Raw genomic sequence first — 26,713 nt, forward strand, 5'->3', positions numbered from 1 at the left:
CAGACTTCCCAAAAGTCAAGAAACTCCCCACGTACCTAGCCATGTGACTGACAGGGTCTTGGGTCAGGACAGGGTCCTGACAGCCGAGTGTCAGGCCTGAGCCTCTGAGGTGGGAGAGCCAAGTTCGGGACACTGGTCCACCAGACACCTCCCGGCCACACGTAATATTAGACGGTGAAAGCTCTCCCAGAGATCTCCATGTCAACGCATAGACCTAGCTCCACTCGACCAGCAAGCTACAGTGCTGGACACCCTATGCCAAACAACTAGCAAGACAGGAACACAACCCTACCCATTAGCAGAGAGGCTGCCTAAAACCATAATAAGTTCACAGATACCCCACAACACATCAGTGGATGTGGTCCTGCCCACCAGAAAGACAAGATCCAGTCTCATCCACCAGAACACAAGCACCAGTCCCCTCTACCAGGAAGCCTACACAACCCACTGAACCAACCTTACCCACTGGGGGCAGACACCAAAAACAATGGGAACTACAAACCTGCAACCTTAGAAAAGGAGACCCCAGTAAGTTAAGCAAAATGAGAAGACAGAGAAAAATAGCACATGAAGGAGCAAAGTAAAAACGCACCAGAAAAAACAAATGAAGAGGAAATAGGCAGGCCACCTCAAAAAGAATTCAGAATAACAATAGTAAAGATGATCCAAAATCTTGGAAATAGAATGAAGAAAATACAAGAAATGTTTAACAAGGACCTAGAAGAACTAAAGAGCAAACAAACAGTGATGAACAACACAAAAAATGAAATTAAAAATTCTCTAGAAGGAATCAATAGCAGAATAACTGAGGCAGAAGAACGGATAAGTGACCTGGAAGACAAAATAGTGGAAATAACTACCACAGAGCAGAATAAAGAAAAAAGAATGAAAAGAATTGAGGACAGTCTCAGAGACATCTGGGAAAACATTAAATGCACCAACATTTGAATTATAGGGGTCCCAGAAGAAGAAGAGAAAAGAAAGGGACTGAGAAAATATTTGAAGAGATTATAGTTGAAAACCTCCCTAATACGGGAAAGGAAATAGCTAATCAAGTCCAGGAAGTGCAGAGAATCCCATACAGGATAAATCCAAGGAGAAACACACCTTAAAATTTCCTTAAAAAACTAAATATAGAACTACCATATGACCCAGCAATCCCACTACTGGGCATATACCCTGAGAAAACCGTAATTCAATAAGAGTCGTGTACCACAATGTTCACTGCAGCACTATTTACAATAGCCAGGACATGGAAGCAACCTAAGTGTCCATTGACAGATGCATGGATAAAGAAGATGTGGCACATATATACAATGGAACATTACTCAGCCATAAAAAGAAATGAAACCAAGTTATTTGTAGTGAGGTGGATGGACCTAGAGTTTGTCATATTGAGTGAAGTAAGTCAGAAAGAGAAAGACAAATACCGTACGCTAACACATATATGGAATCTAAAAAAAAAAAATTGGTTCTGAAGAACCTAGCGACAGGACAGGAATAAAGACGCAGATGTAGAGAATGGACTTCAGGACACAGGGAGGGGGAGGGGTAAGCTGGGATGAAGTGAGAGAGTGGCATGGACAAATATACACTACCAAATGTAAAATAGATAGCTAGTGGGAAGCAGCCACATAGCACAGGGAGATCAGCTTGGTCGTTTGTATCCACCTGGAGGGGTGGGATAGGAAGGGTGTGAGGGAGACGCAAGAGGGAGGAGATATGGGGATATATGTATGCGTATAACTGATTCACTTGGTTATATAGCAGCAACTAACACAACATTGTAAAGCAATTATACTCCAATAAAGATTTTAAAAAAAAGGAATTTAGATTCTGGGATGTGCTGGACTAGGCTTCATATATTGTTTTCGTCACTGTCTAGTAGTATCTAGGTTGTGCAAATTACTTTCTCCTCTGTAAAGTACAATATTGTCACATGCAACAGAAAGAAAATGTAGTGCTTCATAGGCTGATTGAGATTAAATAAAACATGTAAAGCACTTAGCACATTATCCAGTACATAGTAGGTTTGTAAGATTTTACTTTTTAATTTTTACTAGTGCCATAGCAGAAATTTGTACAAGGTAGAGTGGTGGCATAAAGAAAGACTGATATCTACGCTTCGCATGGTGGGGGGAGGGGTGACTTCAAATGAAAAAAGAAACTAAGTTGGATCTTGAAGGTTGCACTAGACATTTCTAAAAGGATAAGATAGTATAAAGGGTATCCAAGAGAGAAAATTCACAGTAGTTTTGGATACATACAAAGATACAATGAATGCTTGTAATATTTTTGGCTGCCCAGGCTGTAAATCTCCTTTGTATGTTTGGGAAATTACTACCTTCTGAATATTGATGAAAGGTGGAGACTGCCTTCCACCAAGAAATCTGAAAATAACACATAACCTTTCCCAGCCCTCTGTGCAGCTAGGATATAAGCATGTGACTCAGATTCAGGCATTCAGACACATTTGCCCTGGATTTTGGAGAGGAAGTCATTGATACCAAGAGCCCAGGGCAGTGAAGAATCCATTACGGAGACAGGTGGCAGTACTAATGGCAGTGATACCCAGTTTTCATGAACAGCAGTGGCCGTGGTTCCAGCAGTGGGATCTAGTCTCCAGTGATATACAAAACAGCTGTGCATCTGTATCTATCATGGCCATGGTAGGGTTCTCAGCAGGCTAGTTTCTGCAGCATGTTTTTCTTTGGTCCTGCTTTCTGCCTAGTTTCCTGGGCTACTGCTCCCTTTTAATTGAGCTCAGTTCTCCAGGCCTCCTGTGATTCTATCTGCTACCTCATATGTTTTCAACAATTTCCTCTTCTAAAGTCACAATAGGTTTCTGTTGCTTCCAACTAGGAATCCTGATAGACAAGACCATAGAGCAGGGTAAGGGGGAGTGTGTGGTAGATGCGGGGTTTGGGATCTTGAAATTTTAGAACTGTGGTATGCTGAACTTTTTCCAGCTTCTCTTAGATTTCTTCCTTGACTTCCCTGCTCTGCCATTTCATAAGGAACAACCTCTCCCGGGTTCTCTTGACTTCGAGCTTCCAGGTGGGTTCAGTTAATGGGAGGTACTGGCAGACTGGAGGGCAAGATGGCTATTTATCTGCCTCCCCTCTCCAGCTTGAGGGGTGATGTCTGGCACTTTTTCCATCATTCTGTTCCAGTTCCCGTTGGATTATCTATCCCTCCCTGGTCCCAGCTCCTACTCAGCCTCCCTTGCTATGGTTTCAAAGCCCATGGATTACCCCAGCTTTGGAGCTCTGGTCACACCACTTACTCCCTGTGGTCCTTAGCCCTAGGGGTGACAGCAGCTCCTGCTGATTCTGATATCTGAGTTGTCTCATAATCTCCCTTGTTTGGCTCCTCAGCAATTCCATCACCTGTGTAAACAATTCCCTGAATTAAATTTCCTCTGTTTGAAACAGTGGTTTCTGTTTTCCTGGCAGGACATTGACTGATATGTATGTCAAGGAAAGCCTCCTTGAAAGGTGACATTTGATCAAAGCTTATGAGAGGAGGGAGTTAGCCATGTTGATATGTGGAAAGAGTGAATTCCAGGCAGAAGGAACAATCAACGCAAAGGTCCTATGGTGAGAAAATGCCTGGTATGTTGAAGAAAAGCGCAGAGTGAAAGAGAGAATACTAGTAGGTGAGGTAGGAGAGGTAATGGAGCCTGATCATCTCTGATGGAGGGTTTCGATCAAGGGCGTATCATGAATTGCCTGATATTTTAAAAGGACCATTGTGGCAACTGTGTTGAGAATATACTATAGGGGACAGAGACAAAAGGAAGTCATGCTCAAAGACTCTAGCAGCATTCTAGGCAAGAGATGATGGTAGCTTGGACCTGTGAGCTAGCAATAGAGGTAGTGAGAAGTGATTATATTATAGTTATACTTTGAAGGCAGAGCCAAAGGAATTTATTAGGATGAGAGAGAAAGAGAGGAGTGAAGAAGGACTGTAATGATGTTGCAATGTCTAGCTAGGGATACACAAAGCGACCAGAAGTCTTCTGGCATGGCAGTGAGAAGTTATCTGCCTGTGTTTCTCTAACAGCTACACAAATTTATTTTCCTTAGGTTCTTCTGGACCTCTTCCAATGTCAATGGACATTGAACAGTTGTTCAGCTGTTGTTGAATCTCATGTAGAGGGACTTTGTGGCCACTCTGTAGTATGGAATCATCTTTCAGAAATATTCCAAGATGTTTCAGAACTAGTGTTCCAGAGAGAGAGAAGGGAGTTAAGGATAACTCCATAGTTTTTAGCTTGAACAACTAAAAGGATAAGGTTGCCATTAGTTAGGATGGGGAAGGCTATCAGATTTGGGGGTGGGATCAAGAATTCAATTTTGGACATTTTTAGCTGGTGATATCTATTAAACACCTAAGTGAGAAAATCAAGTAAATAAGTGGAAATACAAATCTTTAATTCATGATAAAAGACTAAGCTGGAGATAAAGGTTTGGGAGCTATTGGTAAATAGATGACATTTAAAAGCTATGGGACTGAATGAGGTTGTCAAGGGAGAAGAAGAGAAGACCGAGGATTGAGTCCTAGAACACCCCAAACATTAACAAGTTTGGGAGAGAAGGAGGAATCAGGAACTGGAGTCTGAGAAAGAGCATATAAATGAAATGGAAGGAAAACCAGGACAGTATGGTGTCCTGGAAAGCAAGTGAAGCAAGTGTATTGAGAAATGAGAAATCAATTGTGTCAAATGACATGAAGTCTGAGAATTGATAATTGGCCTTAGCAACATGGAGGATATTGGTGATTTTGAAAGAACAGTTTTAGTGGAATCAAAGCATTGGGAGAATAGGAGAATTGCAGACAGTGTATAGAGACGACTATTTAGAAAATTGTTTCAGAGATGTGGCAATAGTTGGTGGGATAAATTGAGTCAAGATAAGTGTTGTTTTTGAAAATGGGAGAAATAACAACATGCTTGTGAACTGAGAAGGATGTTCCAGGATATAGTGAAATATTTACGGTGTAGAAGAGAAGAGACAGAATTACTGGGGCAATGTCCTCAGGTAGATGATTCAGGATGGATCTAGTACACAAGTCGAGGATCACCTTTAGATAGGGGCAGGGATAGTTCATCTATGATAACCAAGGGAAGGCAGAATATGTAGGTGCAGCTGCTGATAAGGGATATGATGATGGGTATCTGGAGAATGGCTCTTCTGATTAATGAAATTTCTCAGTGAAGCGGGAAAGTCACCAGCAAGAAGTGGGGATAGGAGAAGAGGTAACAGAGGTTTGAGGAGCAAGAAGAAGGTGTAAAAGAGTAAATGGGTTAAGAATACATGAATATAGAACATAGGAAAGTTTAATATGATTGGCAAGTAACATTAAGAGCCAACTTGAGGTTTGTGATAAAGTGAGACAAATCAGTAGAGGTTGGTGCTTTTCCCCAGTTGTGTTCAGTTGTGTGCAGGGGCAGGATAGAAAGACAGGTGAATTTAACTTAGGTGGCAGTTTTGCTGAGTATAAGAAATAGAGAGGGGCAAGGGAGTTGTGAGTGTAAGCAAGAAAATGGTCATAATAATTGGCCGTGGAACTTAATCTGGATAAGGGGGGAGAGCCACCATCAAGGGAGTGGTGATAGGATCAATGGATCGGCAGTTCTTATGGAATCAAAGGATGGTTGGAGTATCCAGGGTCCTTCCACCTCATTATTTGCTCATCATAGGGCTCTTGTTTTCATGGTCTGAGTCTTCACATTTGCATCTACATAGCAGGATGATAGAAGAAATAAAGAAAAAGGGGGAGGGCGGGGCAAAGAGGTGCAACTACTATCTATGTTTAAAGGAGGTTTCCCAGAAATTGTCACATGATACTTCTTTCTTACGTTTCTTTGGTCAGAACTTGTTACATGGTTATTTCTAGCAATAAAATAAAATCTTTATTCCAGAGACCAATAAATAATGGCTTCTATCACTAATGAAAAAGAGGAGGAAATATATTAGGCAATTACTATATTTCTTTGCTTCTAAAATTTGCATTTCCCCACATTTTACCTCTCTGACATCAGGATATATAATACAGTTGGTATTGTGTCATGGTTTAATTGTTGCATTTTTTTGTACTTAATAGTCCAGAAAATAACGATGCATTTTACAGTTGATGACATCCTATATTGGAAGAAAGATAGGAGTATTTTGCCAAGACAGAGAATACTGGATGGGACAGACAGATTTGCTCTAGGTGAAAGAAAGGGAAGAAATATAATTTGTTTGGTTTTCTTCATGTTAAGTTTGAGAATGACCCATAAACAGTTGAAAATTTAGGATTGGAACTCCAGATCGTGAAGGGACATGTGATCAAATTTATGTGGGAAAATTCCTCCAATTTTTTTGAATTTTGATTGTTTGTACCCTTTGATTTCCAAAAATAATTTCAAGTGGTATTTCTTCACTATAGGTAGAAATGATTTCATTTGTTGCCAAAGCCTCAGCAGCCCTGCCAGATGTCATAATAATTTTATAAGATGATAAGGTATTCATTCAAGATTTTCAATTAAATTAGCAGTGAGAAATAAAATGTGATTTAAAATATTAGTTTGTAGCCAATAAATGATGGTGGAATTTTTTCATGTCTACAGTGATTGCATGTGAAACTTCTGATAGAAATGTCTGGTTTTAATTTAGTTTCTTCTGGATGCTTTATTGAAGACCCATGTGTAAAGGGAAAAAATTAAAACCAGACAACTTCAGATCCACTGTAAATTTCACATGGCCTCAGAAAGACTAAACTAAATGTTTCTTTTGGCCACCATGCTTGAAATGCAAGCAAAAAGTAAAATCAATTCATATTTTAATACTCCTATTTGAAGTAATAAAATAGTATTTGGACCTAGATATTTATTAAGCCTAGTGGTAGAACCTATGGTTTGGGTGAAATTGTTAAAAAAATAAATGCACACAGCAACTTATTTGTGTTCCAAGCTCAGACCTATATCCTGTATTTGAAATGTGAGAAATAAGGAAATGAAAGGGGTTATTAAAATTCTTTTTTTAAATGCAAGCCTAATAAATGGTAGATTTATGGTTTCAGGTCTTTTGCCAGCAACACTGGGCCCCGACCCCTAACATCCCACGAAGGTCTTCAGGAAATGGCACTTGATCAAAGATGAAATATTAGAAACCAATAAGATCTGTAGACCTGAGTGAAAAATCCCTTAAAAGCAATTTGTACAAGCTTTTTATGAACAAAAATAGCAAAAAGAAAAGGCTCTCTCCCCTGATTTTTGATATATATATATTTTTTCTTTTTTTGATATATATTTTTAAATTTTATTATTTATTTATTAGATTTTTGATATTTTTAAAGTTCCAATTATTTTCATTCATTCATTCACTCATTCACTCATGTATTCTATGCTTTCTTTGGGTCCTACTGTGTGTCAGGAACTAGGCTAGGTACAGGCAAAATGATTAGCAAAAACAGATATGACCCTTGTCCTCAGAGAACTTACTTTACATTCTAGAGAAAGAGATGATTACATTGCATTAAAATCACAGCATGCAATCCAATCCAAAAATGGGCAGAAGACCTGAACAGACATTTCTCCAAAGAAGACATACAGATTGCCAACAAACACATGAAAGGATGAGATATACGGAAAAAAAGAAAAGGTTCTGAAGAACCTAGTGACAGGACAGGAATAAAGACGCAGACGTAGAGAATGGACTTGAGGACACAGGGAGGGGGAAAGGTAAGCTGGGACGGAGTGATAGAGTGGCATGGACATATATACACTACCAAATGTAAAATAGATAGCTAGTGGGAAGCAGCCACATAGCACAGGGAGATCAGCTCAGTGCTTTATGTCCACCTAGAGGGGTGGGATAGGGAGAGTGGGAGGGAGACGCAACAGGGAGAAGAAATGGGGATATATGTATATGAATAGCTGATTCACTTTGTTATACGGCAGAAACTAACACACCATTATAAAGCAATTTTATTCCAGTAAAGATGTTTTAAAAAATGCATTAGATAGAAAAGGAAAGTAAAAAAATCACAGCATGGGAGGTGTTCTGAAGGAGAAAGATATGGTGCTAGGTGGGTCTATAAAAAGAGGAATTGACATGGTCACGGAAGTCAGAGAAGTAATTCTTGTGTAAGGGCATCAGTAACAATATTTTTGGTTGTAGGATATCTAACAGATGTAGGCTTAAACAATTAAGCCATTTTATTTCATATAACAAGAAGACTGGAGGTGTTTTGATCAGGGTTGATTCAGAAGCTCAACAACGCCATTAAAGCCCTAGGCTTGTTCCCTTTCTCTGCTCTTCCATCCTTTCTTGTTGACTAGGCTCTTATCTGTCTCCTTTTGCTGAGATTCCACAGCTCTAGGCATTATGTCCTCATTCAACTGCATCCAAATGCAGGATAAGAGACCTTTTCCATTGCGTGTCTCCGTTTTTCAGATGCCTTTTTTTCCCAGAAGGAATTTCAGATCCCTTGGCCTTGGACATGTCCATGTGCTAGCTTCAAGTTGATGGGAAAGCAAGTATACAACATTTTTTAGTCTCTATAGTAGGAATCAGGCTTTATCATCAAGGAAGGGGGAGGTGGGAAATGCTTATAAGATACCTGCATTTTCTACCACAGGGAGTGACTCTTAGGCTGTGATCTGAAGGGCAAGGAGGATGACTAGAGAAGAGGCAAGGAAGAGACCATTTGTGAAAGGCTCTGGGGCATTACAGAAAGCCAGTCAGTGGGCTAGAGAGGAAGGAAGGTGAGAGACAGACCATGTGGAGCCTGTCAGATCAGGTGAAGGGATTTTGTCTTTATCCTGAGGACAATGGTAAGCCACTGGATTTATACAGGTGACATGACATGTGTTCACTTCCAGACTGGATATAAATTGGAGGCCAGAATGAATGTGGTAAGCCAGTAGGGGCCATTGCAGATCTCCAGGTACAAGGGAGAGTAAAATTATATAGTTCACTAATTATTGTAAGCTAAGTAAAAATATCTTCATTTGATTAATTGCAGAAATAGAATAATTGTTCCCAGAAACAGCACTGTGAAGGTAAGAAAAAGTTTGCGACCATAAGTGGAAGGAGATTGACCTTATTTACTGGAGGATTTTCTCCCATATTTTATAATTCATATTTATCATAAGAAGTTCATAAAGTGCTGAAACTTACAAAAATGCTAAGGAGGAAAAATAAAGTGGGGAAGACATATAGAAAGCGTTGGGGTGGGGTGAAAAGTTTAGACAGGGTGCTCAGGAAGGACCTCACTGAGAAGGTGACATGTGAGCAAAAACGTGAAGAAGGGGAGAGAGAGAGATAGAAAGAGAGAGATAAGATTATTCCAGATACAGGGAACAGCATTCTAGCCACAGAGAACAGCAAGCACAAAGGCCTTGAGATAGAAGTGGGCCTGGTGTATTCTGAGAATATCAAGGAGACCAATGGGTCTAGAATGCAGTGAGTGAAGGGACAGCAGTAAGAAGTGAGGTCAGAGAGACTTCAGGGTTCCTAGTATACAGGGCTTTATACGTTATAATAAGGCCTTGGCTTTTACTCTAATTGAGATAAGAAGTCCCTGAAGGGTTCTGAACAGAAGAATGGCATGATCTGACTTTTGTTTCAATAGCTTTGATTGCTATGTGGAAGCAATTAGAAGCCTTGTGCAAGAATCCATGAAAGAGGTGATGGTGGCTTGGATCAGAGTATTAATAGTAGAGGAAGGAAAAATAGTCCAATTCTGGATACATTTTAAAGATTGAGGGACTTCCCTGGTGGCACAGTGGTTAAGAATCTGCCTGCCAATATAGGGGACATGGGTTCGAGCCCTTAGTTGCCACGAAGCAGCTAAGCCCATGCACAACAAGTACTGAGCCTGCACGCCCTAGAGCCCGTACTCTGCAACAAGAGAAGCCACTGCGATGAGTAGCCTGTGCTCCACAACAAGAGTAGCCCCCGCTCGCTGCAACTACAGAAAGCCCAGGTGCAGCAGCGAAGACCCAATGCAGCCAAAAATAAATAAATAAATAAATTAATAAATTAATAAAAAAAGATTGAGCTGAAAGGTAAAAGAAAGAGAGGAATTAAGAATGCCTCCAATGTTACCACGTGATCCAGCAATTCCACTTCTGGGCTATATCTGAAGCAAATGAAATCACTATGTTGGAGAGATACCTGCACCCTCATATCTATTGCAGAATTATTTATAATAGCCATGACATGGAAGCAACCTAAGTGTTCACCAGTGAATGAAAGGATAAAGAAAATGTGATACACACACACATACACACACACATACACAATGGAATATTATTCAGCCATAAAAAGATAGAAAATTTTAAATTTATTGCCATTTGTGACAACATGGATGAAACTTGAGGGCATTATGCTATGTGAAATAAGTCAGACAGAGTAAGATAAATACTGTATGAAATCACTTATATGTGAAATCTAAAAAAAACAAGGGACTTCCCTGGTGGTTCAGTGGTTAAGACTCCACGTTCCCAACGCAGGGGGCAGGGGGCAGATCCCTGGTCAGGAACTAAGATCCCACACACTGCAGACAAAAAAAAAAAAAAAAAAAAAAAAAAAAAAAAAAAAAAAAAAAAAAGGGGGGCTCCCGGGGGGGGGGTGGGCTGGAGGCCCCCCCTGCCGATGCAGGGGACGGGGGTTCGTGCCCTGGTAAGGGAGGATCCCACATGCCGCAGAGCGGCTGGGCCCGTGAGCCATGGCCGCTGGGCCTGCGCGTCCGGAGCCTGTGCTCCGCGGCGGGGGAGACCGCAGCAGTGAGAGGCCCGCGTACCGCAAAAGGAAAAAAAAAAAAAAAAAAATAATAATAATAAAAAAAAAAACGAACTCAGAAACAGAGTAGATAGGTGGTTTCCACTGCCAAGGTGGGGCTGGTGAGAATGGGGGTGAGGGTGGGAATGGATGAAGGTATTCAAAGGGTACAAAGTAAACTGCCAGTTATAAAATGATTAAGTTCTGGGGATGTAATGTACAGCCTTGTGACCATAATGAATGATATTGTGTTATATATTTGAAAGTTGCTAAGAGAGACGATCTTAAAAGTTCTCAGGGCTTCCCTGGTGGCGCAGTGGTTAAGAATCCACCTGCCAATGTAGGGGACACGGGTTTGAGCCCTGGTCTGGGAAGATCCCACATGCCGCGGAGCAACTAAGCCCGTGCACCACAGCTACTGAGCCTGTGCTCTAGAGCCCGCGAGCCACAACTACTGAAGCCTGCGTGCCTAGAGCCTGTGCTCTGCAACAAGAGAAGCCACCACAATGAGAAGCCCGCTCACCGCGACGAAGAATAGCCCCCGCTTACCGCAATTAGAGCAAAGCCTGTGCACAGCAACGAAGACCCAATGCAGCCAAAAATAAATAAAATAAATTAAAAAAAAAAAAAAGTTCTCAGCACACACACATACACAAAGGTAACCGTGTGAAGTGATACACGTATTCACTATTGTGGTAACTGTTTTGCAATATATGTGTATATCGAATCGTCACAACGTATACCTTGAACTTATACAATGTTGTACGCCAGTCATGTCTCAATAAAGCCGGAGGATAAAAGTGACTCCAAAGATATTATGAATATCCAAGTCTGGAATATTAATAGCATGGGATCAATTTTTAGAAGCATCTGTTAAAGTCTTCCACAATTAGTATTCTCCCCAGAATATCATTTGGTAAATGAAGTAAAAGACATTGAGTTAAAAGCTATGCCAAACTATTGAGGAGTCAGATAAGGTTAGATAGTGAGTACTCGCTGGTAGTAAAACAAGTGTTTTAGGTTGCTATTTTGTTTAGCAATGATGAGCAGCTCAGGAGAATTCTGGTCACCATGCATGAGATGTCAGCAAAAGTTACCATCAATTCATATTTTAATACTCCTATTGCAATAATAAGACGGCATTTGGACCTAGACATTCTATTAAGCTTAGTGGTAGTCTATAGTTTTGGTGAAATTGTTTTAAAGAAATGCACACAGCCAGTTACTTCTATTCCATTCTCAGACTTATATCCTGTATGTGAGGTCAGAAAGAACTCATGTATGGGCGGATGAGGGAATCCAGCAGCAGGTCAGTAAAACCAGAGATTCTATAGGAGTGTATTATTGGCAATGCTGGTTTTGGATCATGGGCTGAGTAAAAAGGCAAAAAACGCAGACAGTGGGGTTTTGCTGAGGACTGCAAGCTCATAGAAGGAAAGGACTAGAGTAGGTGGTAGGTGGAGAGGTTGGCTTTCTATCAATAGGACTAGAAGCAGGGCTATAGTAAGTTGTCCTTATGAACATTTGGGCGGATCATAAGTTTCTCCTTAAAAAAGAAAACATATTTAAAAAAATTTAATCTAAAATCAAAGCCACCTTGGCCTTAAAATCCCCCCAAATAGAGAATTCAGAAATAGCCACACATAAGCTTGGCCAACTGATTTTTTGACAAAGGTACAAAAGCAATTCGATGAGAGAAGAACAGTCTTTTCAACATATATTGCTGAAATAATTCGATATCCATAGGTAAAAAACTGAACTTTGACCTACAATTCACACCTTATTAACTAAAAACTTAACTCAAAAACGAACTCAGAGAGGATCATAGACTTAAATGTGAAAGGTGAAGCTAAAAAACCTTTAGAAGAAAACATAGGAGAAAATCTTCAGGACCTAGGGTTGGTGAACAGTACCTAGACAAGACACCAAAAGCACAATCCATACAAAAGAACAAGAAACAATGTGTTGGCATGGGTACGAAGAAAAGCGAATCTTTGTGCACTGCTGGTGGGAGTGTAAATTAGAAAGCCACAGAAAACAGTATGGAGGTTCCTCAAGAAACTAAAAATAGAACTACCATATGATCCAGCAATTCAACTTCTGGGTATTTATCCAAAGAAGATGCTAATTTGAAAAGATACGTGCACCCCATGTTCACTGCAGCAAGATTTACAATAAGCAAGACATGAAAGCAACCTATGTGGCCATCCATAGATGAATGGATAAAGAAGATGTGGTCTATATATACACAGTGGAATATTACTCAGCCATAAACAATAATGAAATCTTGCCATTTGCAATAACATGGATGGACTTGGAGGGTATTATGCTAAGTGAAATAAGTCAGACAGAGAAAAACAAATACTATGTGATTTCACTTACATGTGTAATCTAAAATACAAAACAAATGCACAAACAAAACAAAACAAAAGCAGACTCATAGATACAGAGAACAAACTGGTGCTTGCCAAAAGGGAGTGGGGAGGGGGAACAGACAAAATAGGTGAAGGGGATTAAGAGGTACAAACTTCCAGCTATAAAATAACTAAGTCAGGATATAATGTACACATGGGGAATTTGGTCAATAATATTCTAACAACTTTGTACAGTGACAGACGTTAAGAGGTCTTCTTGCTATAATCATTTCATAACGTACAAAAGTATCGAATTACTGTTACACACTTGAAACTAACATAATATTATATGTTAATTATAACGCAACAAAAATAAGTAAAACATGGAAGCAAAAGAAAGCATAATTCATAAGTTTAAAAATGACTAAACTGGACTTCATCAACATTAAAAACATTTACTTAGCAACACATCCTGCAAAGAGGATGAAAAGACAAGCTACAGATAGGAAAAAATATTTGTGGACCACATATCTGATGAAAGACTCATATCTAGAATACATAAAGACAAAATGTAACAGTAAAAAACAAATAATGCAACTAGAAAATGGGCAAAATGAGATATTTAACTGAATAGAATATTCATAAAGGCAAATAAGCACATGAAAAGATATTCAACATCATTAGCCATTAGAGGAATACAAATTAAGACCATGATGACATATCACTACACACGTATTATTTATGTTAGGTGAACTGAAATTAAAAATAGTGACAATACCAAATGCCGGCAGGGATACAGAGAAACTGGATCTCATACGTTGCTGGTGGGGATGAAAACTGGTATAGCTTTTCTGGAAAATAGTTTAACAGTTTTCTTAAAAAACTAAATATACATTGCACTTTTGAGTATTTATCCCAGAGAAATGAAAATTTATGTCCACACAAAAACCTGTACATGATTGCTCATAGCAGTTTTATTTGTAATAGCCCCAAATGGGAAACAACCAAAATATTCTGCAACAGGTGGATGGTTAATCAAATTGTGGTAGTCCAGATATACATACTATTAGTTTTGTTTTTTGGCAGCATCTGGACTAATACACCATGGAACACTACTCAGCAATAAAAAAGGATGAACTATTGTTAAATGCAATAACTTGGATGGATCTCAATGGCATTATGCTGAGTGAAAGAAGCCAATTTCAAAAAGTCATATACTGCAAGATTCCATTACATAACATTCTTGAAATACAAAATTATAAAAATGGAAACAGTAGTGGTGGCCAGGGATTGGGAGGTAGGTACTACTGTGAAAGAGTAGCACCAGGGAAAATTTTTGTCGTGATGGAATAGGTCTGTATCTCGATTGTGTTCGTGGTTTCACGAATTGACACATGTGATAGAATGACATAGGACCATATAAACACTTTATATATCAGTGTCGGTTTCCTAGCTTAGATACTGTACAGCAATTATATAAGATGTAATCAATGGGGGAAACTGGGTGAAAGGTACACAAGATCTCTCTGTACTGTTTTTGCAACTTCCTGTGAAATCGATTTCAAAATTAAAAGTTTAAAAGAAAATTCCCTCTGAGACATCTCTTCTTTCATCTTTCTGTGCGTTTCCTTTTTTCCTGGACATGGCTTTCTCTCTCTTTGGTGCTAGGTGCTATGGTGCTCAATCTCTTTCTTTTCCCCTTTTCCCTATGTATTGAGTTTTCTTTTAATTGGCCTTAATGCAAAACCAAGGCATTCCCCATCCTCCTGTTAATCCTATTCTTTTAATAAAGGTTATGTTTTAACTTGCTTAATTGTAAAAGCAGCAACGTTCTAACTCTTAAAAAAAAATCTTTTAAATAACAACCCCCACAAAGTAGTCTGCTTTTCATTTTATAATCCACAGTTAATCATTGTTCTTAAGGTCAGTAGCCCACAATACAAACATGTTTCCAACAATCGCCTCAGAAGATAATTTTTGTTTTATATGTCTGGTGTCTATGGATTATGATCACACATTCAGGATTTACTGGGAAAAGAGTGATATAAAATATTATGTTCCGTTAGTTTGTCATATAAATACACACATCAAAAAATAATCCTTTGCCAGGCCATGTGTCTAGATTTTTCATCTGGAAAATATGATCATTATAACTATCAACTACAGAACACCAAACTGAATACAGCCCTTTCCTGAGGTCTTGCAAACTTAATCTGGCAACACTTTGGAAAAGTACTACTTAAGGTTCTCAAGAACCCAACGAGCCCTCTGGCTCTTCCAGTGGGCTCAGCCCTAAATATTGAGTCCTTTGAAAAAGTTATGAGTTGCAGGTGTTTAAACTTTCAAGTGTTTTCTTTTGGTCTCTTCATTAACTGCTAAGTAACCAGTCCTTAACAATAAAAAAGGATTTTACTCTATGAGGATGAACTTTACACGTAATACACATCTGCATTTTTCTTCCGTCCACTTTCCTTCTTATCTCTTTCAACCAAACGTTTCACCTCTTTTCTAAACTCCATTATTTAACAAAACACCAAACAAGGATAAAATTAACCCAAACAACCCACTCCGTTGCATTGCGGTTCCATTGGCTTGAAAACGAAGGAAGTTTGTCCCTTGCGGTGATCCGTCCTAGTGTTTGCCTGCAGCAAGATGGCGGCGGTCTCAATGTCAGTGGCGCTGAGGCAAGCGTTGTGGGGGAGAAGGGCAGCGGCTGTAGCGGCCGTTTCCGTTTCCAAGGTTCCTACCAGGTAACAGCATTGTGAGGCTTCTTCAAGCTTCTCGGGTCTCTCCACTTTTGCGGAGGTCTCTGCTGCTGGGTCCCGGAGAAGGCTTCGGGAAAACGTCCTCTGCTGACCCTTTCCACGGGAGAGGGCGGGCGGATTTGGGACTAGCTGCGACCTGGGGAAGCTTGGCCAGGCCCGCGGGGGCGTGAATGCGGGGAGGGGGGAGGAGTACCTCTGGTTTCTTGGAAACTTGGACTGCTGCTGTGAGGGGTCTGCGGAGTGGGGCTGTCTCCGGAGCTAAGAGCCGAACCCCCAGAGAGGGGGCGGAGTCTCACTCATTTTTCTCCCCACTTTCCGCACCCCTCCATTTTTTACCTGTTTGCCCGTCACTCCAGTCTTTGCTGGAGGGTTAAATCACTCCCTCCCCTTCCACGGCTTTAGGTGATATTGATTGGGTTTCTGTACTGAAAGATTGTTTTATTTATCAGGCTGCTTGGGAGGAAAACTTGGTTGGAATTCAACGTTAGTAAAAATATCACTGCTAGTAGTACTGGAAAGTAATTTTTAAAGGACTGGTGGTAATGCCGGGAGTTTTCCCATCCAGAATTTTATTAAAGCCTCGCAGTGATACAGTAATTCAGAGATTGTTGTCGTTCATTGTTTTGCCTTGAAGCATTTTTGTGATGGTGATTTCTTTTTCGACTTCGTTACTTAACCCTCCATTTCCCTATTTTTCTGAATTTTCCTGACTTTATTATAGTACTAACACAACAGCATACGCGCGCCCGCTCGCGCATACACACATTCTAGCATTTTTGTCTGCGAAGAGTTATTTTGTTTCATTGCTATTTTCACAGCTTGTTAGTATAAATACTAACCAGGGCTTATGTTCAGTATCTTCTACATAAGTGCTTAGAACAGCGATGGAAAGACTGGATGGACAGATGTGAAGGGGTGGGAGGAATGGGAGTGGTTAAAAATTGAAAAGAGGGTCTAGTGAAACGCTAATTAGTTTAGTGTTATATTAAACATAAAGGGAATACAGGGAGTTAGAACTAGAGTTAATTAGAAAGGATTTTTGGAGGTAAGTTTTATTAAGGTTTTAAATAGTGGATGATGGATGGGAAAGATGATGTCAGTGGCTTATGAAAAGTCTTGAAGGCAATAATAGAGCGATGTATACATAATATAGTGTCATTGAAAAATAAGAATTGTAAGATTGGGGAAAGGTAAGTTTGTACAACAGTTAACTGTTCTACACATGAGTATTTCTCTAAGGTAAGATACTCCACTGGTTGACTTAGGTCTAGAATAGAGGTGACCAAGGTTAGTTCTTATTCTTCTAGATATTATGCGCATTAATTTTGCATTCCCTAGAAGTCATGGTATTCCTAGAACTGAGAACAAATTTGAAGGGTCCATGGCTAATCAAAACATGGATGTATGTCTAAGTCACAGCCATTTTGTTAGCAATTTACAGTTGTCGAAGTTAAGATACTAGATTTTGGAAACTTTGCTAATTAGTACTACTTATCCACATTTAAAGAGTTTCTGCTTGCAAATGTGTTAAAAGAGATTTGAAAATAAAATTTTAAATCATGTAAGATGACCTTTGTTTCAGACTTTAAAAAACTTAAAAGCCAAGGAAAACAAATTTTAAGCTCAAGTGAAATGATGCATTTATTTGCTTTCTTTACCACCTTTTTTACCCGAAGAGCTTATGTTGTTCACTTCACCTTGAGAGAAATTTATGGCACTTCTCTCTTAGATATTATTTGCTTTTCGGCCTTAAGCACTCTCTTCACATTATGTTTTGAGAGGAATGAGGATCTGAAAAGGTAGAGCGTGGAAAGAGAACCAATTAATGGGGACATCTGCATCTAAAATTCATTTTATTGCTTAGAAAATATTTGCAAATGATGTGACATTTCAGATCACTTCAGTGAAATGAGGGGGGATAGAATCAGTAAGGCCCTCGATAAAGAAGGGAGTAGTGAACAAATATAAATACTGAAGAAAAGGAACTATCAGCAGAAGGAAAGAAGCAATTAACTGCTACATTAACTTTTATGAATTTAACTCTAGTATATCTGTAAAAAACAAAGAGCAAACCAGAAAAACCCAACAATGTGTACACATAAGAAAGAGGAAAAATTGTTTAAACAGTGTAGTTGATTCAGCTGATCTAGTTGCTGAGATCCTGCTTTAGAGTGAGTCTGTTTCCACATGCTTCTTACTTGCCTGGGCTGAAGAGAGGGGGGACAACCCCGGATATATGGCCTATATTTATTCTTACTTTCCCTGACTTTCCTAAGGGATTGTCCAAGGTAAGTTTAACTATTTAGGATATTAATCTAAAATCAGATAAAATGGCACTCTATTTCAAAATAGCAATACTTGGGACTCAGGACATTTGATACAGTGTTTTTGTTTTTGTTTTCTTTAACCTATTCATGCATACTTATCTCACCTAGCCCTGTTCTATCACTTCTCAATTGGACTGAGTCTTGTGTTTACCTCAAATACAGCTCCTTAGGGTCTTCAGAGGGTGTTAATTAATACTGGTGGGGACTGAGTGTTTGGGACCTTTTTGTGAGGCCTATTTTGTGCTCCAGTCTCTGGCTGTATTTTGTTGCTATGTTTCCTTTTTCAGCATTAGATAAGCCAGTATGAATATGAGTCTGTAGGAACCTTCAATGAGTAAGAGGCACTAAGTTTGATAAGAGTTCTGTGTGTATTACACCTTGCTAAGAAACTGTCTCAGCCCTAATTTGAAAAACATTAAGGACATTTAAAATCAGTAGGTTAGCTTCTGCTTCAGATAAGCTGGATAAACAAATTCCTCTGAAGGGCAGCTACTTTTTGCTGTCTGGAACATATCAAAGCCAAGTTTTGTGAGCTTTCAATGTTTCTAATGTGTTTTCTAATAGGTTTCATTGTTTTGCTTATTTTCCTCATTAAAAAATACCCATAATTAGTTGGTCTGTTTTCATCAGTAGCAGACATCTTTGTTTATTTAAATATTTTAACACTAGTAAATATTAGAATAATGTCTTGGCACATAGTAAACCTTACCTAAATAAATGCTGATTTTATTATTGGTTTGAATAGCCTGAATATTTTTCTTTAATCTCGATGGTGGATATCGGGGTAGATGGTATTATTATTTATAATATTAATTTCCATTCCCTGTGACACGACTATACATCACCACCCCATTGGCCAAGTGACTTGTTTTGACCAATGAATTTTTTTTTTTTCAAGGGGAACATCTCCTCTACCCGCCATTTTTTGTTTTTAAAAATATTTATTTATTTATTTATGGCTGCATCGGGTCTTAGTTGTGGCACGGGGGATCTTTAATTGCGGCACGTGGGCTCACTTCTCTCTAGTTGTGGTGCATGGGCTTCTCTCTGGTTGTGACTCACAGGCTCCAGAGAGCATGGGCTCTGTAGTTGTAGTGCATGGGCTCTCTAGTTGTGGCACGCGGGCTCAGTAGTTGCTGCACGTGGGATTAGTTGCCCCGTGGCATGTGGGATCTTAGTTCCGGACCAGGGATCGAACCTGTGTAATCTGCATTGGAAGGCAGATTCTTAACCACTGGATCACCAGGAAAGTCCCTTGACCAATGAAATGTTAACCAAGAATGTTATACCATGTCAAGCAGAAGCTCCAAGAGCTATCCCATGTTTTGCCATGTCATTTTTTCCTCTGCTTCCCTGGTGGGGTCTTTTCTTTCAGCCTAGATCCTGGAATAAAGGTAACATGGAGGAAAGCAGAAGCTGATTCTTATAGGTTATATAAAATGTAAAGTGACAGAAACAAACTTTGTTATAAGCCACAAAGTTGTTTGGATTGTTGGCTGCCTCAGCATAACAACCTATACTGACTCTTCTACACACAAGTGAGCGTGCACACACACACTTGAAAATGAGCAGGTTATTTTTTTCTTTAATAAATTTATTTATTTATTTTTGGCTGTGTTGGGTTTTCGTTGCTGCGTGCGGGCTTTTCTCTGGTTGTGGCGAGTGGAGGCTACTCTTCGTTGTGGTGCACGAGCTTCTCATTGTGGTGCCTTCTCTTGTTGTGGAGCACAGGCTCTAGGTGCACGGGCTTCAGTAGTTGTGGCATGTGGGCTCAGTAGTTGTGACGCACGGGCTTAGTTTCTCTGCAGCATGTGGGATCTTCCTGGACCAGGGGTTGAACCTGTGTCCCCTGCATTGGCAGGTGGATTCTTAACCACTGCGCCACCAGGGAAGTCCCTAAATAGATTTTTTTTTTGTACTCAAGCACTTCTTTGACAAGTGTCCTGATTCCTCTTTTGTTTTCAAATTTAAAACAGAGGTGGAAATGAATTTAATTTGAGAAAGGGTACTCAGAACATGAGAGCTCTTTAGGAATAATAGTAACTAAATGTGATTATTAGACTTGCTGTGTGCAAGCTACTTTACATGAAGTTTTTAAAAGTTGATAATACATGGGACTTAATGAAGAAAGATGGGGCAAATTGATTCCTGTATAAATACATTTTAGAGAGGTCTCTGGGTATGGGGTGAATGCAGAATAAGACCATTTCAAATGGAAAAGCTTCTAAAATATACCCTTTGGTGAACATTGAGAATCATTTTTATGATGTTTATTCTGAGTACAAATTAATAATGGCAGCTAACATTTATTTCTCACTGTGTATTAGCCACTGTGCCAAGGACGTTACCTTTGTTATCCCATTTCTCACAGTAATCCTACAACTCACATGTTTTTATTCTCATTTTTCAGACAAAGAAACAAGATTTTAAGTTTACATTACTAGGAAATGGTCTGACTTAGCAATTTAAAGGAATATGTTGACTTTTGCAGAGAGAAATATTATGTCTGGTAATAGTAAATTAAAACCTCAGTGTCTTCTCTGTTTTCTTTTTAGCAAGGTATATATATATATATATTTTTTTATTTTGTGTTGGAGTATAGTTGTTTAACAATGTTCTATTAGTTTCAGGTGTATAGCAAAGTGATTCAGTTATACATATACATATATCTATTCTTTTTCAAATTCTTTTCGCATTTAGGTTATTACAGAATATTGGGCAGAGTTCCCTGTGCTCTACAGTAGGTCCTTGTTGGTTATCTATTTTAAATATAGCAGTGTGTACATGTCAGTCCCAAAATCCCAGTCTGTCCCTCCCCTCAAGGTATCCTGTATTTAAAAGACTATCTGATGCTCTTTACTTTCTTTCCATTGTTCCTTTTATACAGCTAGAGTCTCCAATTGAGGAATTAGGGGATTTTGTGGTTATTTTTGTGGTAAGGATTTTTTCCCCTAAATTTTGTAATTATTTTTGATGAGAGATTTTGTATAGGTAACTTGATTATTATACTTTCTTACTCTCTTAAACAAAATACATGTAAGGCATGTATTAAACAAGGTATACTGAACATATTTTTCTTTTTCTTTACTCTAGTGATCATTAGGAAATAGAGTTACCGTATTCTGCTGCCTTTAAAAACTATCAAGTGTCTGCTGTGCTTTCTGAGTTCTTGTGTCTACTTTTTTTTTTTTGCGGTATGCGGGCCTCTCACTGCCGTGGCCCCTCCCGCTGCGGAGCACAGGCTCCAGACGCGTGGGCCCAGCGCCACGGCCCATGGGCCCAGCCGCTCCGCGGCACGCAGAATCCTCCCGGACCGGGGCACGAACCCGCGCCCCCCGCGTCGGCAGGCGGACTCCCAACCACTGCGCCACCAGGGAAGCCCATGTCTACTTTTTAATAGTGTTTTTGTATCCTTCCTTGACTGGTCTGCTCCCCTTTAGCAGTTCCACTGACACTTTTCGTTTATCATGGATTTGAATACCAAGCAAGTAAAACCAGGTAGAATTTTGTGTAAAATGAAGTAGGCTTAATAAAGCTTTGGTAATGGCTGAAATTTACTTTGTTGTGATTAAAGCCTTGATCTTTTTAAAGGTTGACAGATAATACATATAATACATGAGCTCTTATTATAACTTTTCTTTTTTTCAGTTTGCAGTATCCAGAGACCCTGATGGAACCTTTGCAGTGATCACATTCTTCATAACAACTTTCATCTAAATATTTGGATATTTTAGCAAACTATTCTAAGACTTTTGTCCTTTAAGTAATGGCATGAGAACAATTCAGAATTTCTGTTTCAAATTTTCTTTCTGTTTGTTACTGAGTATTTTAGTAGGTATATACAACCTTAGGTTCTTTAGAACTAGTTAGTTGCTCAAATGTGACCTTTTCCTTCTTGTCTTTACTCACTAGACTTTAATTGTTCCTCTATGGGATCATGCTCCAGTTCAGTTGTTTTTAAAACCTTGCTGTGCATCAAAATCACTTGCTGTGTGCATAAATAATTCAGATGCTTTGGTCCCAGTATATATTGGTTCAGTAAATTTAGGTTGAGATCTAGCTCTATAGTGATTCTGAAGGGAAGCTAGGGCTGAAAACTACTGTTTTTGGTTTTTTTTTGTTTAATAGTTTCCATGCTATGTCTTGAAGGACTTCAAAATGCATTTTGCCTTAGGCGGAGGAGATTTCCAGAAACAAGTGCTTCTATTTTTGCATGTTTTCCTAATCTAAGTTTTGTTTTTCACCCATGTATTGTATAGAGGCTTTTTCTTGGAGAAACTTTCCTTTGAGGCAAAGCAGGCATTTTGATAATTTTGGAGAAAGCAGGCCATGTTACTCGCTCTCCAGAGACTCTTGTTCTTCCTTTTGGAAGGGCTCAGGTTTAATATAGCGCAGCTGTTGAACTCTGCCCTTCAGAGTTTTAAGAAGAAAGTGTTTTATCCTTTAAAATGGAAATGCCTTTTTTAGGGAGGTGGTCTTTGGCTGGATATAGTTCTCTAAGAAAGCTTTTCTAGAGTTCTTTTGTTTCAGTGATTTCTTAGAATTGTTTCAGATGTTGAGAGCACTGTCTCTGAGAGTAAAGATCTGGCTGCTTTTCTAATGTGTTTTGCTGTATCCTTAACAAAGCTAGATGAAGAGTTTATTTCTTTGTGTTTTCTAGGACTTAAAAATATGTTCTTTTCTTTATTCAGCCACTCCATACATAAGTAAATGGTCCTTGAATAGGGTTTACTAGACGAAAGATCCTGTTCTAGATGACTGTTCAGCAAGCCATATGCTTCTCCTAAAAATGTCAGTCTGTCTTGATGAGCTTTAAAGTGAATACAGATGTTTTGGCTCTTTTGAGGACTACCACCCTTTGTGTGGAAAGAGTACTTCTTTTTCAAGAAATTTCTTCAATATACTTATAGAAGTTTGCATGAAATTTATAACTTTTGTCTTTTAAGTCTAATGAAATTAGATTTAATTAGACATTAGTAATTTGAATTTAATTGTAATATCCTTAGTACAAATGAGATTTGGAGAAATAAACTGGGTCTTAACAAGGTTTTTGTTAAGATTTTGAATTTATTTGGTCTTTTTAAAAATTTGGAACTTAGAGTGCTATTTAATATTTTTATGCAATGAAAGGTGATATTTTGGCAGGAAGGGATACCTTTTTAGATGTTTGGTGTCTTCTACTTTGGTAGGTTAACTGTAGAAGTTATAGTTCATATAATGTTTGAGGTGGAAGAAAACTCTTGGATCATCCTTTCTGACCCTTTGTTTAATGCAAGAATCTTCAGAACTTCCTGCTTCTTGATCATCTAGCAGTTGAGGAATATATGGTGAATTACTGGTGGCCCTAGAAAACCCTCTATATTTTTAGGCTCACTGGTAAATGAAGTTTCTCTTTAATATTATATGGAAAAATTCTAACTCTCGTGCACATGTCAGCTCTTCAGATAATTGAAGACGTTTGTCATCGGTCATTCTCCTTCTGAGTCTGTGCTCCAGGCTTAGCATGTCTAGTTTATTTACCCCTAATTAATGACCAGATTTATTACCTCTTGGTACTCCTTAGGATGAATTTCATTTTTTTAGTATCCTTCTTTGAACTATATACTGTATTTTAAACTAAATGAGATGATCAGAAGTGGTAGTCTAGTGAATTTAAACCAAATTAAAGAAAAGCTATTGACTCTCAATATTGACTATTGACTCTCAGTTGGATTTAACATTTTTTAATTTTTAAAATTATAAAGAAAAATCCACTATTTTCCTTTTGGTGAACAGTTTTTAGAATTTTAACAAACATATAGATTTGTGTAACCATCTCAATAATCAGCGTACAGAATACCAAAGGACTTTACCCCAAAAGAGTCCCTCCTTACCCCTGTAATCTCTGGCAACAAATAATCTTTTCTTCATCTCCATAGTTTTGTAATTTTGAGACTGTAATATAAATGGAACCATATGGTATACAACCTTGTGAAGATTGGTTTCTTTCATTTAGCATAATGCCTTTGAGATTCTTCTAAGTTGTGTGTATCAGTAGTTCATTCTCTTTATTGCTAAATCATATTCCATTGTTTGGATATACCAGTTTATTTATCCATTTACCCCTTGAAGAACATTTCAGTTTTTTCCAAATTTTTTTTTTTTTAATTAATTATTTTTGGTTGCATTGGGTAGGTTGCTGTGTGCGGGCTTTCTCTAGTTGTGGTGAGCAGGGGCTACTCTTCTTTGCGGTGCGTGGGCCCCTCGTTGTGGTGGCTTCTCCCGTTGTGGAGCACGGGCTCTAGGTGCGCGGGCTCTAGAGTGCAGACTCAGTAGTTGTGGCTCATGGGCTTAGTTGCTCTGTGGCATGTGGGATCTTCCTGGACCAGGGCTCGAACTTGTGTCCCCTGCATTGGCAGGCAGGTTCTTAACCACTGTGCCACCAGGGAAACCCTTTTTCCAGTTTTTGACCGTGGTAAATAGAGCCACTGTAAACATCTGTGTACAGGATTTTATGTAAACATAATTTCATTTCTCTAGAGTAGATACCCAGGAGGGAGATTTCTGGGCCGTAGGTAATATACTTCAACTTTATAAGGTACTGCAAAACTATTTTTCAGAGTGGTCATACCATTTTGCTTTTCCAGCAGCAATGTTTGGAAATTTAGTTGCTCTGCATCCTTACTAACATTGGTATTGTCAGTATATTTAAATTTAGCCATTTTAATTGGTGTCTAATAATATTCATTGTGTTTTTTATAACAACTTTATTGAGATATAATTACCATATAATTCATTCATATAAAATGTATGATTTGATGGTTTTTAGTATATTCACAGAGTTGTGCAACCATTCAAAGTCAATTTTAGAACATTTCCATCACTCCAAGAAAAAATCCTGTGCTCATTAGCTGTCACTCCCTGTTTCTCCCTTCCCCTAGCCCTAGGCAACCACCAATCTGCTTTCTGTCTTTTAGGTTTACCTACTCTGGACATTTCATACAAAGAGAATCATATGTGATCTTTTGTGACTGGCTTCTCAATGTTTTCAAGGTTTAACCAAGTTGTAGCATGTATCAATACTTGATTCCTTTTTATTGATGAATAATGTTCTGTTGAATGGACATATCATACACACGTTGATGGACAGTGGGTCTGTTTTCACCTTTTGGCTAGTATGAATAACATTCTGTGAACATTTGTGTACAAGTTTTTGTGTGACACAGGTTTTCACTCTTTTGGGTATATACGGAGGAGTTGAATTGCTGGACAATATGATAACTCTGTGTTTAGCCCTCTGAGTAACTGCCAGACTCTTTCCAAAGTGTCTGCACCACTTTACATTCCCACCAGCAGTGAATGAGGGTTCCATTGGCTTCACAATCTTGCCAACATTCGTTATTACCATCTTTATTATAACCATCCTAGTGAGTATGAAGTGGTATCTGGTGGTTTTGATTTGCATTTCCATCATGGATAACTCATGTGGTTTTAATATGTATTTCTCTAATGGCTAATAATATTGAGGTGAAGTGTTTGTAATGTCTTTTGCCAGTTTTTAAGTTGGGTTGTTTATTTTCTTATTGTTGAGCTTTGAGAGTTCTTAAAATATTCTGGATATAAGACCTTTGTTAGATATGTAGTTTGCAAATATTTTCTCCCCATCTGTAGCTTTTCTTTTAATTCTTTTAACAGTATCTTTCAGAGAGTAAAAGTTTTTAATATTGATAGAGTTCACCAGTTTTTTTCTCTTAAGGATTGTACTTTTGTTGTCATATCAGAGAACTCTTTGCCTAACCCCAGGACATGAAGATTTTTTTCCTCTATTTTCTTCTTGAAGTTTTGAAATCTTTTTATTCAGATCTATGATCCATATTGAGTGAATTTTTATATAAAGTGTGAGATTTAAGTTGAGCTTAATTTTTTTTTGCAAATGGACTATATTTGTTCCAACACCATTTATTGTAAAGACTATTCTTTTACCACTGAATTGCTTTTGGACCTTTGTCAGTAATCAGTTGACTATATATATATATATATTTTTTTTTTTTGTTTGTTTTTGTTTTTTTTTGTTTGTTTGTTTGTTTGTTTTTTCTTTTGCGGTACGTGGGCCTCTCACTGTTGTGGCCTCTCCCGTTGCGGAGCACAGGCTCCGGAAACACAGGCTTAGCGGCCATGGCTCACGGGCCCAGCTGCTTCGCGGCATGTGGCATCTTCCTGGACCGGGGCACGAACACGTGCCCCCTGCATCGGCAGGGGGACTCCCAACCACTGCGCCACCAGGGAAGCCCAATCAGTTGATTGTATTTGTCTGGGTCTGTTCCATTTATCTAAATCCATTTGCCAATACCACATAGCCTTGATTACTATAGCTTTATAGTTAATGTAATTGAGGAGTTGTGATTTTTCCAATTTCATTCTTGTTTTTCAAAATTTTTTTAGCTATTCTAGTTCCTTTACCTTTTTGTCTAAATTTTAGAATCATTTTTATCCATATCTCTGAAAAATCCACC

The 26,713-nt window shown here is 38.7% G+C and overlaps 1 protein-coding gene across 1 annotated transcript in view; it reads left to right on the top strand.

Annotated features, from left to right (window-relative positions):
- The first annotated feature begins 15,763 nt into the window (after nucleotides 1–15,763).
- Nucleotides 15,764–26,713, top strand: part of NDUFS4 (NADH:ubiquinone oxidoreductase subunit S4) — a 119,561-nt gene continuing 108,611 nt past the window's right edge. Inside the window, exon 1 of the mRNA XM_024740342.1 lies at nucleotides 15,764–15,879. Within this exon, the coding sequence (XP_024596110.1) occupies nucleotides 15,782–15,879 (98 nt within the window). The 5' untranslated portion in view covers nucleotides 15,764–15,781. The remainder of the gene's footprint in view (nucleotides 15,880–26,713) is intronic.

The sequence above is a fragment of the Neophocaena asiaeorientalis genome, unplaced genomic scaffold (assembly GCF_003031525.2).
Source record: "Neophocaena asiaeorientalis asiaeorientalis breed wild unplaced genomic scaffold, Neophocaena_asiaeorientalis_V1.1 scaffold57, whole genome shotgun sequence".
Lineage (NCBI taxonomy): Eukaryota > Metazoa > Chordata > Mammalia > Artiodactyla > Phocoenidae > Neophocaena > Neophocaena asiaeorientalis.